Here is a 14,800-nt window from a genome sequence, read left to right on the forward strand (position 1 = left end):
CCCGGTAGTATCAAAACAATAACATAAAACAAAGAACAAGAAATTAAAAAACAAAAGCTCAAAAGCTAACTTGAAAAAGATCTTCCTCCTTTCATATTCATAGTTCTCAATCACCATACCAAGCAATAGCATCAAACAGTCTGAAGTTTTGCACAAAGCAAGTCTGTGTAGCAGTTTCCTTACTCAGGCTGCTTATAATCATAAACAGTACCACAACAAGGTTAACGCTGATGTCCAATTACCTTTAGAAACTCCTCACTGTAACAAGGGGCAGACAGAGTTTATACAGTTGGCTGTAGTACTAGTGGGAAAAACTGTAAGAACTTTTWAAAGTACAAGGTATGTTTCAAAAGAGTGGCTAGTGCAAAGCACGTCAAGGATATAAACAACTGATGTACAGATACTGACAAAACAACCAATTTACAGTGTCTAGCATATTACAGAAGTTCTTGTGAATAACTCAACTGCTTTTATCTCTAATATCTTCCAGCTAAAAGCAGTATCTTTGTCAAAACTATACTTTTTACCTCTGCACACAGATGGAAGTAGCACAGCAAAACTGTAGCTTCGGAACAGGTAATTAGAAGAATTATAAAAACTAGGAACAGGAAACCAAACATGTAGTACATCTGATGAGACCTAAAATAAAAAACAACATTATGTGACCAAAAGCTAAGCTAATAATAACAAAAAAAGAGGGGGGAGCAACTTTGTTTATACCACTCCTAGCAGATTCAAAAAAATTTTTGTTCTTGTCTGCATTTACTCTGTAAATACGCATCCACAAAGCAATGCTAAAAGGCCTCACCCTATACTTTCCAGGATATTAGCTTCTATAAGTCCTTCATGGAGAAAAGCTGTGGACAATTTCCACCAGAGATGCTTCTATCATTCAAACCTTACTGTGGAAAGGGCCTTAAGTTTTCCTGACTCTTGCATCACCTATATTCCTTCCCTAGTTACAACAYGTGCTTCCTTCCTACTACAGCAGCTAAGTTTTCCAGGTATCTTTGCAGTACCTCACTACATCCAGGTGTTCCTCCGCTCCCACTCTATCCACAAGTCAAGTCTTACTCCTATCCAAAAGTAAACCAAACACAAAAATAAATAYACACACTTCCCTTGAATTTATTTTTAATTTGTTTGCTCTCAGATGATAGAAGTAACCAAATCAGCTTTACTGACTGATGAAGGTGACAATTACTGCAATGTAAGACTTGCCAAAAGGAGAATAAGTTACATATTCCCTCCTTGCTAGCCTTCTGTAAGAGAAGTAATAAGAAATAGTTCAGGAATTCAATACTTTCAACTACGAAGGTCCATTATGTACCTCTATGACAGATGATTATGTTTTCCAGCATGGTTATATTACACAGTTACTACTTTAATTTGAGGACTAATACAAAAAGGCTTACAAATACATCATATATTTGCGTTTAAAAATTTATTCAGAAAATTTTTCCGTAAGCAATCTCATCATAGACATAACACACCTGGTCAAAAGAACTGGCATGTTATGGTTAAACAAAGCATTACACTCTTCATAATTACATTATGAAAGATTGTGTTATTTTAACTTTGAAAACACATGCTTGACTAGATTTTAGCAAGATTCAGGAGTGGTGTGGGTGTTTGGGGATTTTGTTTTGTTGTTCTATATTGCACAACATAGAATCCCAAAACCTTGACCTGATTTAATAGCTGAAGCAGCTAGATCATATTAGTTTCATAAAATATAATACAGTTCCGTAACAGATTAGGTTCCACCTAAGCACAACAGCATGAAATGATGTTTGTGCTGTTCGGAGTCTGAAAGATAAAACAAGGCAACAGCACTGATTTCACACCTCACAGATGTCAGTAAAGAAAAACTAGATTTATATTGTTTAAGTATAGGAATATACATGCAGATTTTGGAGACATCACAAAAGCCTGCAAGATAATCAAAATTTTTAAGATTTGGTTTATATCTCACATTCATTCTTTTGGGATGTCCAAGCTCGCTGTGTGTTTATATCAAACCAGCCTAATCAGAACAAAGAAGCGATACTTACCAAATGCTATTGAGAATGAAAAAGAGCTGAATAAAAATACAGCCAAAGGGCAGGATGCCACCCATTATGATGCCAGGCAACGGCTTTGTGAAAAAGGACTGTTCTGGAATCTGGCGAGGAATCTGGTTTGTACGAACTGGATGTTCAATAGGCTTTGAAAGAAATTAATATGATTAAAAGAGAAATTATTTCATCATAAATTACTTTTCCCAAATATTAGTACCTAAAGAGCTGATATGCCTAACTCTCCCATTATTCTCATCCATAAACYATCACAAGAAAAAAAATATATATCAAGCCAAAACACTGTGAACCTGGTATCAGTCATTAGGGGAAAAAAAAACAAAAAAAAAACATATATTATATATATTGACACTCCAACTGTTGGTCATTAAGCAACATGAAGGAAATATCTATTTCATTATTACTGATTTTTTTTCTTAATTGTCTAGCTTTACCTTAAACTACTGATGTACAAATAAAGCAAGCAAGACCTGAAAGACAACTATCAAATTCTTACTCTGCATGAATGGATAGAAGAAGGTTTTGTATGACATTATGAGACTATATTGAGTCTCAGTTATGAGTATAAACCAGGAGAAACAGAAAAATGATTTTACAATCAAAGGGCCATGGATATTTCAACCAAACCAGCTCTTACAGACTTAGGGATTCAATGTCTCAACTGCAAAGGAGAAGCGTATTCCAAAACTGTATTCAAAGAGCCCTACCTTCTCTTTGAAGCCAAAATATGCACCAACAAAGGTTAATGGGACTGAAATTCCAAACCACATGGCTAGGATAGCAACCAAAGTGCCAAAAGGGATAGCAGCTGAGGATCCTTTCATCCACAGAATTAGATTCATAATGAAGAAGTCAGCAAAGACAATCCTGAAGTGAGATCAGAAAAGATATTGGAATATTCAGAAAAGAATAAAATTTAGTATTAAAAACATAAAACTATAAGGAGTCTGCATCAGAAAAATGTAGCTTCTTGCTCTCTTTTATTCTCTTACAGTCCTAGATACTTTCAGCAGTAATTCACTAGATGAAGGTCTCGTAATGCAGTTAGCGTAGAAATGCTTGCCAAACCCGATTCCTTTAATTCAAGTATCTATGGTAAAGCCACTATAAAGACTGCACAAAAAAAACCTATAAAAGTAACAGAAAAAAAATTCTAAAAATTTTATATAAAAGTGTGCTAAAAAAACCCTCATCCAGACCACCTTTCCTATTATTGCCAGTCATTTAATTCCTTCACATAGCTGCTTTCTAATCAGAACATTTTTTCTGCAAAACACATTCAGTTATAGCAAAATCTAGTATTAGCAGTTCACCAGTCAGTCTCACAATAAACATATACCATGCTATGGTTTATGTCATAGCAGCATGGCACCAGAGGGATGGCTCTTCCATACAAGAATTTTTATAGTAACATCTCATGTATTTTTCAGCACAGAATCAGCAGAAACTGATTCAGGTAGTGTGTAAGCCTGTAAGTGCTTGGTGAAACTGAACCTAAGCTATTTTTAGGACAGTATTTAGTGGTTTCAGTCAGCAGGAAGCTTTCTACTTTCTCAAAATGTACAAGAGGCACAAGCTACTCAGCAATTCTTAMTCCCTCAAGAATAGTATTTTAAACATGAAATTCTAATCTTCTCTAACAATGTGCACCTGACCTTCAAATCAATCCCCACCCAGCTCTGCTCATCATTCAAACACGTAAAAATCTCTTCTAAAAATCATTCGAGATATATACATACATATATACATACATAAATCTCTAAAGCCTTGAAGATCTATGGGACAGTAACAGCCCATGTCCAGCCCAATTCTTCCTTCCTCAGCTAGGTGCACCCCCTTAGTTTTATAAATATCCTGGGAAATACTAGAAAACAGCTCCAAGAAATACGATGAACATTTTGAACATCTCATTCTGAAAACAAAGCAAAATGTTCTGCAAGGGAGCCTCACATAGGAACCTGCTTGAATTTACATTATTCACAGCTTCAGAGATGCAACAGAGAAGAGTCAGCCTCAGGAAAGGCTTCTACCCAATGTCACCATTCCCTGGGTTTTGCTAAAAAAAAGAAAAAAAAAAATCCTGAGGCAGATTTTACACTGCCCTTAAGAAAACACACATACTGCACTGTATTTAATTAAAAATAAACAAATAAATAGATAGATAGATAGATAGATAAAAGGTGGGGGCCTCTTCTCCTAGGAGAGGCCTTACAGCTGCCATAACTATTTCAGGAAACAGACTTGTAAAATGAACACATCTAAGCTACTTCACATATCATCATCTTTTGTGATGAAAAAGAAAAGTGAACTCAATTTTTAAAACCTTGCTAATCTTTACAATCTGCCCATACTTGTGATACAGATCCTAATAACCTCCCTCCAAAGTTATGGGAAAACATTCCAAATATGAACTCCCATCAGTTTGAGAATATAATTGCCTTTAGTTGTTTATGATATTATGCAAATTCACTGAACTAGGATTGTGTAATCAAGACATCTGTTCCTATTTTACCATCCCCAATCATTTTACTCCCTCTGAGAAACTACATTTATTTGGGAGCTTTAGTATCTAAATGACAGCAGGGAGACTGAAGCACATGTTGTTTGGAAATAATATTTCCAAACATAAATACAACAGTCAGTTGTTAACAAAAAAAACATTACCTTTCATTTGATCAAATTCTATTTTACTCAAAAGTAGATCATCTTTTATTCATTCTATTTTGGGGCAGAAACACCTTAAGAAATTATTTATAATCTTTTCCTCAACCTTTGCCAAGGACGTATGTCAAGGGATAACTTCATGTACCCAAGGCTGCAAGGCTGCAACCAATACAGAAGGCTTGCAGAAGAAATTAGCTTCTTTCCTCCTTTCTACACTGACCTCATTCGCATGAAAGGTCTTGAGAGCTTTGAGAAAATGAAAGGAAGAAGAGCTATCGACCCTTCCCAAGTACAACACTGTTGGCCGTAAACACTACAATAAACATTATACCAATCTCAAAAACAAGACACTGCCTACATTTTATATAAAGTTACTACCAGCTTAAGAGAAACTCTGCATTGTTCCCACCTGGAAGCATACTAAACTCCAAATTATTACCTGTTTGGGATTAAGATTTATTACCTATTAAAAATAGAGCTATATTGCTGAAGATAAGCCTTCCTAAGCAACATTTTGCAACAGGGCACTAATAAGAATCCCAAGATCACAAAAAGCAGCACATAATATTCAGAAGTTATTTCTGTACCTATATTTATGGCATAGGGTAAGATGTTCCATGCAGCTCACCATCTTTATACTCTGATTTTGTCATTAAAGTAGGCCTCAAAAACCAGAAGTTTTTAGCCCTGAGATAAATATYACAGGAATCCAGAAAAAGGTGTATGGAGGTGTCCCAAAACTGGACCCAGAGTGCTGAAATGACCAGACTGCTGTGTCTGCTTCATTTGTCCTTCAAACATACAGTGAAAAAACACACYTCCAAAGAGCAGCTGTCTGCATTAGAGGACCACTTTAAGTTACCTTTAACACAATTCCAACATTTTAGAACACTGATTATCTCAAAGCATAAAAGAGCCCAGACTTCCAAGCTTTCTAAAGGAGATTTTCATATTCATTTACAAGCCATACAAAACCCCCACATTACACTTTGTAAGCAACAATCTTTCATCACTTTTAAGGTTGTTTTCCAGTATAGTAGCATATAGCCATTTCCTTCAAAAAAAAAAAAAATTTTTAAACTATGACTCCTATATCCTTTTCTGTAAGTTAACAAYGCTGATGCTATAACTAAGGTAACAGAGGTTCTGCCTACAGGGTTGTCAACATTAACTTCAATGCAGGTAAAGAGATACCCATGCTGTTATAAAATTGTTAGCTTAGCAGCAACAGACCTAGAACATAGATTCGCACTAACTAAATGATCTTACTGACAAATAGTAACTACAGTTTAGCTATCCCCATTAAACTCATGTCTCGCACGTTAATTTCCAGGCTCAACTGCAGGTATGTTGTGACCAGCTTTGAGAAYAGGACATCTCCCTGTTTACAGAAAAGCACTATAGACATGCTAAAGTTACCACAAAACTACATACTACCTAATGAACTGACTCTTCCTATTAATAGTTGAGACAGGATTATCTGGAGTAGACTCAGTGCTGTGGTACCAAATCAAAATTACTTCATCATTACAGGTTCTCAAAGACTGTGATGCTACCTTGCAAGAGAAAGTCACATCATTCCTCCCACACCCACAGCTGATTATAAAACAAACCAGATGCTAAGAAGCTATGTTCTAGAGTATTAGGTTCAAATTCCTCAAAATCTAGTTTGTTTTATATTCAGAAGACAGGCTACACATGAAAGGAACTGCAGTTAGGAGAGCAATAAAGAAAATAATCCCACAAACAAGTACCATAGTATCAATTCACTCTTCCCCTCCATCATACTAAGGAATAAACGAAAAAAGAGGAGASGCAATACTAACCCAGGGCAAAGCAGAGCTGTAAGCAAAACATTTGTCTTCCACTTCTCGCCTCTAAATGCTGAGGGAAAAAGTAAAAACAATTTCAAATGGAGCACTTTTTCCAATTTGTTTGCAGAAAGACAGCAAGGAGCAGATTTGCTATCTGAGACACCATCTCCAYTCTGAGGCTTATATTGAGCCCAGCAATTCTGAATTTAACCTGCTGTGTCATATTAAACAAATGTGTATACTTACTCTTGTACATTCTAGCAGACACATAACCAGCTGGAGTTCCCAGTAAGACCCATAATACAACTGCACAGGTCATCAAAGCACCACGGTTGGCAGGAGAAAGAAAACCAAGGCAAGCTAGAACTGAAGATACAAAAAGACTTACTCATCAATACATCAATACAAATTACCCTGTAACAAATGCTGCTGTACAGGTTCCACCACTTTCACTGGCAGATATTCAAATGAAGATTATATGCATAAGCTATCATTTGTCCCATCACATGAGTGCACCCTTAACCTCAATGCCTAACTCATAAGAAAGGACTAYGTTATTTTTGCCTCGTCTTCTAAGGAGAAAGTTTCTTGTAGTTAGAAAGCTGAAAAACAAAACCCTRCACAGGGCTAAACAATGAACTTGAACCAAACTTCCTGATTAAAAATCTGGTTTTGAGATTCTGCAGTGCTCCTATAAACATACATGGACACAACTCATACACATCATGTAGCAGAAAATTATTATGTGGCATAAAGGACTTCCAAGAACAGCAGGTCTGGAGAAGCCAAAAACTGTCAAATTAAGCTTTTTTTTTTTCTTCTTTTTTTGGTTTTGGGGTTTAGGGTTTTTTTTAGTGTAGAAACTGGTGTGAAGATAAAAGAAGATCTTAGGAGTATGAATATTGGAATTTTCCTGAAATTCCAGAATAGACTGTCAGCCACTATGATGGACAACACTTATCCTCAATAATGTGCTATTTTGAAAATACACCTATTAAAAGAAGGTTATCTGAGTATGAACTAATTGTAGGGGTCAACCCAGAGTGATTTTTGGAAAAAGTTTGTCAATGAGCTCTAGAGGGAAGTTTCATTTTCACAAAAAGGATTAGTCTCCAATTCCTTCCTACACTACCCTGTTGGCACAGTAAACTATTGCAGTTAAAAATAAGTTACAAAAGAACTGCAATCTGTAACAAAAGACAAACCTACCAAGAAACAAAAGGTTAGGTAGCATCACCTAATAAACAGAAAAAAAGGAGTGTCTGTGATAGCACTGAAAGATGGTATTGCCTAGAAAAAGCAAATTGCAGTTTGAAAAAAAACTTCTATTGTACATAAATATAAGTATACTTCCCAATTTTACTGTACAGTAAGAAAATGAATGGTGATGTTAAGAAACAACATATAACAAAACACTGATCTGTAGCAGGTTACAATATCACATCTGTATCTAGCTACTCATGGCAAGCTCACTACCTTATCTCAGYGTTGTGTCAGTATCCTTTCATTGGCATGCATTCTAGCTATTATTTCTGTCTGGTTGCAGGCTGTTGCATCAAGTACATCAGACAAAGTATTCCGAAAACATTAAAGCTTTGATTAGATGTCTTTGAGCTTGTATTATTGGATCCTGAAATCATTTACAGCATGACAAAAATTGTTTATGTTTTTTTAAAAAAGMAGCTTTTAACAGGGAAGCTTTATTTCTGCAACCATAAAGAACGTGAATTAGTCCACACACAAAATYCTAAACATTACCATTTACGACAGCATTACTGGAACTAAATTATTGTTATGAAATAGCATTAACATTTTCCTTTACTACAGGAAGGACTTCACTTCCAAAATGCGGCCTCTATCATTTCTTGCATAATGCTGCATCTTTCTTAAACCRTTACTCTATAATCAGATCACCTTAAGTTAATGTTACTTACATAAAGTAATAAAAGTCATAATGAAAATTTGCGTTCCTTGACCCAAAAAGACAGACAGTAACATTCCCTTTCTTGGAGGTCTAAACACATCTCCGTGAACCAGCTTCCAGCCAAATTCCTCTTGGGCATCTTCCTGTACAAAATCAACAGTGTCATTAGCAAAGATACATAATACTGTAGTRAATTAATACAAGTAAGATGTGAAATACATATTAGAAGTTTGATTAACTTTCAGTTTAGTTCCAAAACCAGACTAATTACACTGATTCATCACCCATTGATTTTACAACCCCCTAAGAGTTCACTGAAAGAAAAAGGCAAGGTTTACCATGAAAATCTTCATCTTTTAGAGTGAAAAAAAAGAAGTAATTAGCCAAGACCATACAACATAATTCTAAATTTAAACTAAAACAAAGCATTCAAATTAACTTGGATTATAGCATTTCAGTCTAGTTCAAACATTTATCTTTTCTTGTTTCCATTAGAAAACATATCAGTCTCAATGACAACACTGCAAAAGAATGAAGTGCTTTGTTCCCTCTACTCCAGAAGAGGGTCTGCTCCCTGCAAATCACTAAGCATCCCTTGCCCCACTGCTCAGAGGTGAATGGATGGAGTGTGGGGGGGGGGGATCCACAGTCCAAGCTTTACCGTGAACTTGCTCAAAACAAAAAGTGTCCCCCAACAACAAAAAACAACAAATATCACACTTTTCCCTACACAGTTAAAAGCTGCAGATTTCACTCAGCCCCAGAGTATTGCATACAGGTCACTGGACTGTTTAACCCTAGAATTACAGCACACAAAAAACGGGGCAAGAAGGAAGACAGACCAAACCAGTGAATGACACAGCATAGCTTAACTTGTGACAGATTCTCTGACTTCTTTTGTTTTATCTTATATCTTTATCTTCCTCATATTGGTACCTTTGCTTCCACTTTGTTAACAATAAATCACTCTCARAGGTCTGATATGAACTCATATAAGTAAGTTAAATTTGACCCCTAAACATGAGATAACAGTTCGATAAAAACTACACCTGCAAAATACCAGGGATCTAGGTATGCGGAGACTACACTAATTCCAACACATATATACATGTTTTTCCAGGAAAAAAACACTTCGTTCTGTTAAGAAGCATTTAAAAAACAGTAACACACCAGCTCTCCCCAACTGTCCTGTAAGACACCAATTAGTTCAGCATCAGTCAATGAAAAAAAGTTGTTGAGTTAGGATAGTAGAAAGACTTTCCAGATAATTATAAGTGAAGAAAAAAAAATTCAGAATGTTACYATCTGAAATAAATTCCTATCTGTGTACAGAATGGTAGGTGCTAAGCATAAAGAAATGCTTAGCATTTTAGTTCCTGACAAAACAAGGTAAATGTACAAACATGGAAGGGATTAACCTGTAAAGAAGTTAGAATTAGATCTCCTATCAGCCACTAACCTGGCAAAAGCAGTATCAAAGCAAACAAACAAAAACTACCCCAAAATCCACCTACGGTTTTAACACAATCTTTAAAAWGTACAACTACATAGTGAAATATCTTGGTTAAACAAAAAAATGAGGGAATCAACCTGGAATGATTGAGACTCCTGATTTACCTCATATGCGCCAATGGGCCTGAGTGCTCTTCTCCAGACTGAATCTTTAATAAATCCTTTCATTACAAGTCCATCAGCTAAGAGTCTAGAGTATTTTCCAGATTTTTGTTCAGAGAATTATGCAGTATTTTATATTGCTAATCTTTAGAGTTTAAAGATGAGGATAAGAATTGCATAACTAATCCAAGTAAAGTTGGATTATATTCTCTTAATTCAGAAATCTTCTCTTAGTCATAAAATCTAAAAGGTAATCTAATAAACTCTCAACACTTCATTAATGTATTTCTCACTAAGATTATGTTAYGCTAAAATTCAGCTAGTATTAACTTTAAACATGCATACTAAGAMCACATTCATGTATGATGCTCAAGCATCTAGGTGTTTTCAAGTGGAATTACCAACTTTCCATAAGTGTGAGATAGTAATTTGTTTCAGTGTTGGTTCCTCAGCCTAGGTCTCCCTTCACACAATTATTTTACAGCTTTGTAAATCAAAATCCTTTAACTACAGTAGACCTAAGAAGTCTCTTATGACTGACAAGAAACTAGAAAGTGTGTGAGAGTTTTTATTTATTTATTTTTATTTTTTTTTGAAAGTCACACCTATCCCCATTGTTACCCATAAAAACTAATCAGTCTTCTACAAGTCATGGTATTTATTACATTAAGAATGACCAACTAATAAAGACAACACACTATAAGATAGTGAACATAATTTAATTGAGAGATCAAAGAGGAGCTTCACAAAAATGATCAGTTAAAGKAATGTGGAAAAATTCTTCCACTTTAATTACTGTCTGGATTTGCATTAACAAAGGATATTAAATATCAAAGAAATTCATAAAAATAAAAGCACTTTCAGATGTTTCAGTTTCAATATGAAACATTTTCGTGCATTTTAAAGTATTTCTTTAACTAGATAGACAAGAACACCAGTAGAAACTCAAACCTTTGTAGTATTTGACATTGTTTCTCATCTTTGGCTTGCAGATACTATTTTTACCAATTAGAAAGAGTCCGTTTTTACTCAGTCTTTTACTCCCAGTCTACTGGTCAAGTCTTTTTACTTAATTATATTCTCTTGCACCAAGGCAGCAAATCACTGCAGGAACTCGTTCCCTTTCCATTTTTAAGGAGTACATATTTCAAAAGAACTAGCAACAAGTTCAGCCACAAGGCAACAAGCTTCAGTCACTATGTAAAGCCAGACAGGCCACCCTCAGTTTGATGCAGGTGCTATCAAAAGAATTATATTTTAAAAAAAAAATCACATACACATTGCATAAAAATTACATATTGGAAAAATTACAATAACTGAGCTTCTTAACATAAGTTCATTAAGATATGRGCAATATGTCTGCAGTAGTTTTAAGCCTGTCCCTTACGGCCAGGGAGAAGACATAACTGTCAATAAAAATATGTTCTTCAACTTTGGAAGCTTAGACTTTATATGTATTTTTAGAAAAAAAATGTATGTCAAAGCAAAGTTTTTAYTTCTAAGCTGAAGACATCTCTGCAATGGTTGCTGTGCAGCTCCCACACTAAAGCCACATAATATGATTTCAAAATAGCACTGCATTGACAGAAAATCTCGTGCGTAATCCCAGGTCATCATAAATGACACACTGGCTACTGAGATCTGTGTCATACTATCAGCTACCTACCCAGACAGACTCCATAATGCAGCCAAAACTCAGAAACAATTGCCACATCTTGATGGCGAACCACTATCATCAAATTTCAAACGCCTGTGGTGCATCTTGGCTGTTATTATACTGTGCAAATCTTTATTTTTTTTTTTTCTTTGTTTGAGACCCTGGAATGAAAGTACTTTATTTTAAATACGAGTTTGCTCACTATCAAGAAGTTTTTGTGAATCACCCACACGCTTCATAAACCTTCATATTACAAGTTCAAAAAYGATGCTGAAGAACTAAGACTGTCACATATACAAACACATTATTGCCATTAGAAAAGATGAAATAGTAGTAAAGCTACTTTTAACTCTCAAATCTTTTTGCATTTATCAGTTTTTTTTAAAAAGAGTTACAGATTTCTTTATATCACATTCAAAACTATTGATAGACATCATTATTGCTGGAAAATGTGCTCCTACAAAAGCTTTACGTTTTACTCACAGAAGAGTCAATCTGGTTGTATCTTGCAATATCTTTATGAAGAGTTCTCAGAATGATCATAGCCACCATGCCAGATAAGAAGAGAACAATTACGAGGGAATTCATTATACTGTGAATAAAGGAAAAAGTCAAACTTTTAATCCACTTTTTCAGATCTCAGGATACGCACTCCTACTCACAGCACACGTACAGCTCAAGTCTGAGGAATAGCCTTAGATACTCAGATTTCATATAAGCCATTCTATTAGACCTTTTAGCATGTACCTTCATGTTTTGTTAGAGACAGACAAGTGCGGCAAACAGTATTTTATGATGTACTGTTTATTCTCAAGACAGTTGCATTTGCTTGACTTCATTTTCCATGTCAAGCACTGCTAGGTTGCACACTACTTATGACAGATTTAAAATGCTCTCTTAAACACTAGCTTCCAGAACAATCCTGGAATGAATGCAGGGGTGCACAATATACAGCACAGCTGGAAATGAAAGCTGAGACATTCAAAGCTTGCAAACTTTGAGAAAAACGGTGCCATTAAATTAAATGGGTCTAATCACACGAGTTTCGGCCATATATCATGAAGCAGTGATAACAATGCAAAAAGTGTTCCGCTGCTGGTTTATAACATCACAAAGATGATGTGTTATGAAAAAAGTAAGGATGCTCAGTACAGAAGAGGAGGACAGAAGTTTCATAAGAAGAGAAGACGAAGGCAAGATTAAAAAAAAGGACGTGGGGGTGGAGTGGGAGAGGAACAGGAAACACAACAACCAAAAGAAACAGGCAAAAGACACAAATAGTTTCTAAAGTGAATTTGGCCTCTGAATGTTAGTTACATGTACATAGACTTGCTGAGAACTGCTTGGAAACTAACACCACACCACAGCCATGTTTTTTCTGTTTCTTCACCACTGTAGTTACAATTTATCAAAAAACCACACACTATGGTAACTTTCCTCTCTATATAGCTCAAAAGTAATTTTCCCAGTGAGAAAGCTAAGGCTCTCAAAGCAGACTTTGTCAAGTAGATTTTATACCTATGAATCAACCAAATCTACACCATATCATTTAGTATTTTGTGGATACATATTTCATTAGATTACCCTTTTCAAACACTTTATATTGCTAAATGTTATAATTTCTACATAACAAATTATAAACTTACCATTTGTGTGGTACAGAGGGAAATAAGTGAGAGCTTTTGATATATATCTTTTACTCTTAAAAGAAACCCTTCTTTTTACTGTAAGCAGCCGCTGAGTACAAAACAGSCAGTGTACATATGTAACTCTCACTTGACAGCTGGAGAAAGCCAGACAGTAACAATAAGAACACTGAAAAGCAGCAACAACTCAAAAGTTCTACAGAATAGAGATGACAAAGTAAAAGCATGGAGGTTGCTTTCCTTTTGGATACTAATGCTACATTCCTTTGGTGAAATGCAATACTACAGTTGCTCCCAAGAGAACTAAGACTGATAAAAGTTATTCCACATATGGAAACAAGAAATTTTACTGGCCTGAAAACTAACAGACTTTGTTTTACCACAGCAGAAGTTACATATCCCTAGAWACACAGATAAGAAATTTCTGTGCTCCCTTGCAAAAGTTAGGCATTTAATAAATACAAGTCTTACCTAAACCACTGGATATTGGTATGTGGCATGGACTCCAAAATGTAGTCCCATCTGGAAGCCCACTTAATATTACTCTTTTCCTATAAAAAAGATAGATAGATATATACACACACACACACACACACGTATCAATGAATAAAAACAAGCACGAGTTTGTTGCAGTCTGAGATCTGTTCCACAAACCTTCCATTCAGCATTACTGCCTAAGCTTGGATTCAACCCTGGATATTAATCTTCCTTCTTGCATTAAATATTTAGTTCTTTACTCTCTCAAAGAATATCTCAAGTCTGCTAAGTGTCCAATCCATACCTTCTACCTTAACCTCTGACTTTTGGGGCTTCACTAAGCCTCTTCTCTCCGTCATGTGGTATGTAGGTGCTGCAGCTCCCAAACACAGACTGGAAARTAACCAGGCCATCACTGCAAAATACTCTTAACATACCACAGTCAACTTTCAACTTCAGCTTTGTTAAACACACTTTATGAATACACTCTAGTTTCCCTTGGAATTTCTCTCTTCTTTWATGTATTTAGCTCAGAGTTCCTTGCCTCTTACCATGATGGTATCTAATACAGACTTATTTTGCATTTTGATTCCTGGCAGACAACTTAGATTTTTCTTAAATCCTCCACAAGAATACTTAGAAATCATTCAGCAACTTTCACTACCTTTAAAAGAGGCTTTCATCCTCTCGCATGTCCTCCTCCAAACATTTCACATGAGGGTTGTACAAGTAATGATTCTCTYGGACCCTCAAAACTTGTCCTCCACCAGCTTGTCTCACGGACTGCATGTTCACTGTCTGCCCTCAAATCTCCTAACTGGAACGAAGTTCAACAGAACTTCTTAGTTTATTCACCAGGTGTTAGTTAATTCTGCAGATTTAGACTATATAGTCTATTCCCTAGAATTTTAAAGTTAGAATTAGTG

At 35.6% G+C, this 14,800-nt stretch overlaps 1 protein-coding gene across 3 annotated transcripts in view; it reads right to left on the reverse strand.

Annotated features, from left to right (window-relative positions):
• Positions 1-14,800, reverse strand: part of LOC146584023 (transmembrane 9 superfamily member 2-like) — a 34,623-nt gene that overhangs the window by 8,402 nt on the left and 11,421 nt on the right. For all 3 annotated transcript variants that reach the window (XM_085325559.1, XM_085325561.1, XM_085325560.1), the window contains 8 exons: positions 13,869-13,948; positions 12,235-12,343; positions 8,491-8,623; positions 6,803-6,922; positions 6,569-6,626; positions 2,786-2,945; positions 2,055-2,206; positions 528-639 (listed from right to left, as the gene is read on the reverse strand). In XM_085325559.1, the coding sequence (XP_085181685.1) occupies positions 528-639; positions 2,055-2,206; positions 2,786-2,945; positions 6,569-6,626; positions 6,803-6,922; positions 8,491-8,623; positions 12,235-12,343; positions 13,869-13,948 (924 nt within the window). The remainder of the gene's footprint in view (positions 1-527; positions 640-2,054; positions 2,207-2,785; positions 2,946-6,568; positions 6,627-6,802; positions 6,923-8,490; positions 8,624-12,234; positions 12,344-13,868; positions 13,949-14,800) is intronic.

The sequence above is a fragment of the Rhea americana genome, unplaced genomic scaffold (assembly GCF_003343005.1).
Source record: "Rhea americana isolate MKP2758 unplaced genomic scaffold, rheAme1 scaffold_98, whole genome shotgun sequence".
Classification (NCBI taxonomy): Eukaryota; Metazoa; Chordata; class Aves; order Rheiformes; family Rheidae; genus Rhea; species Rhea americana.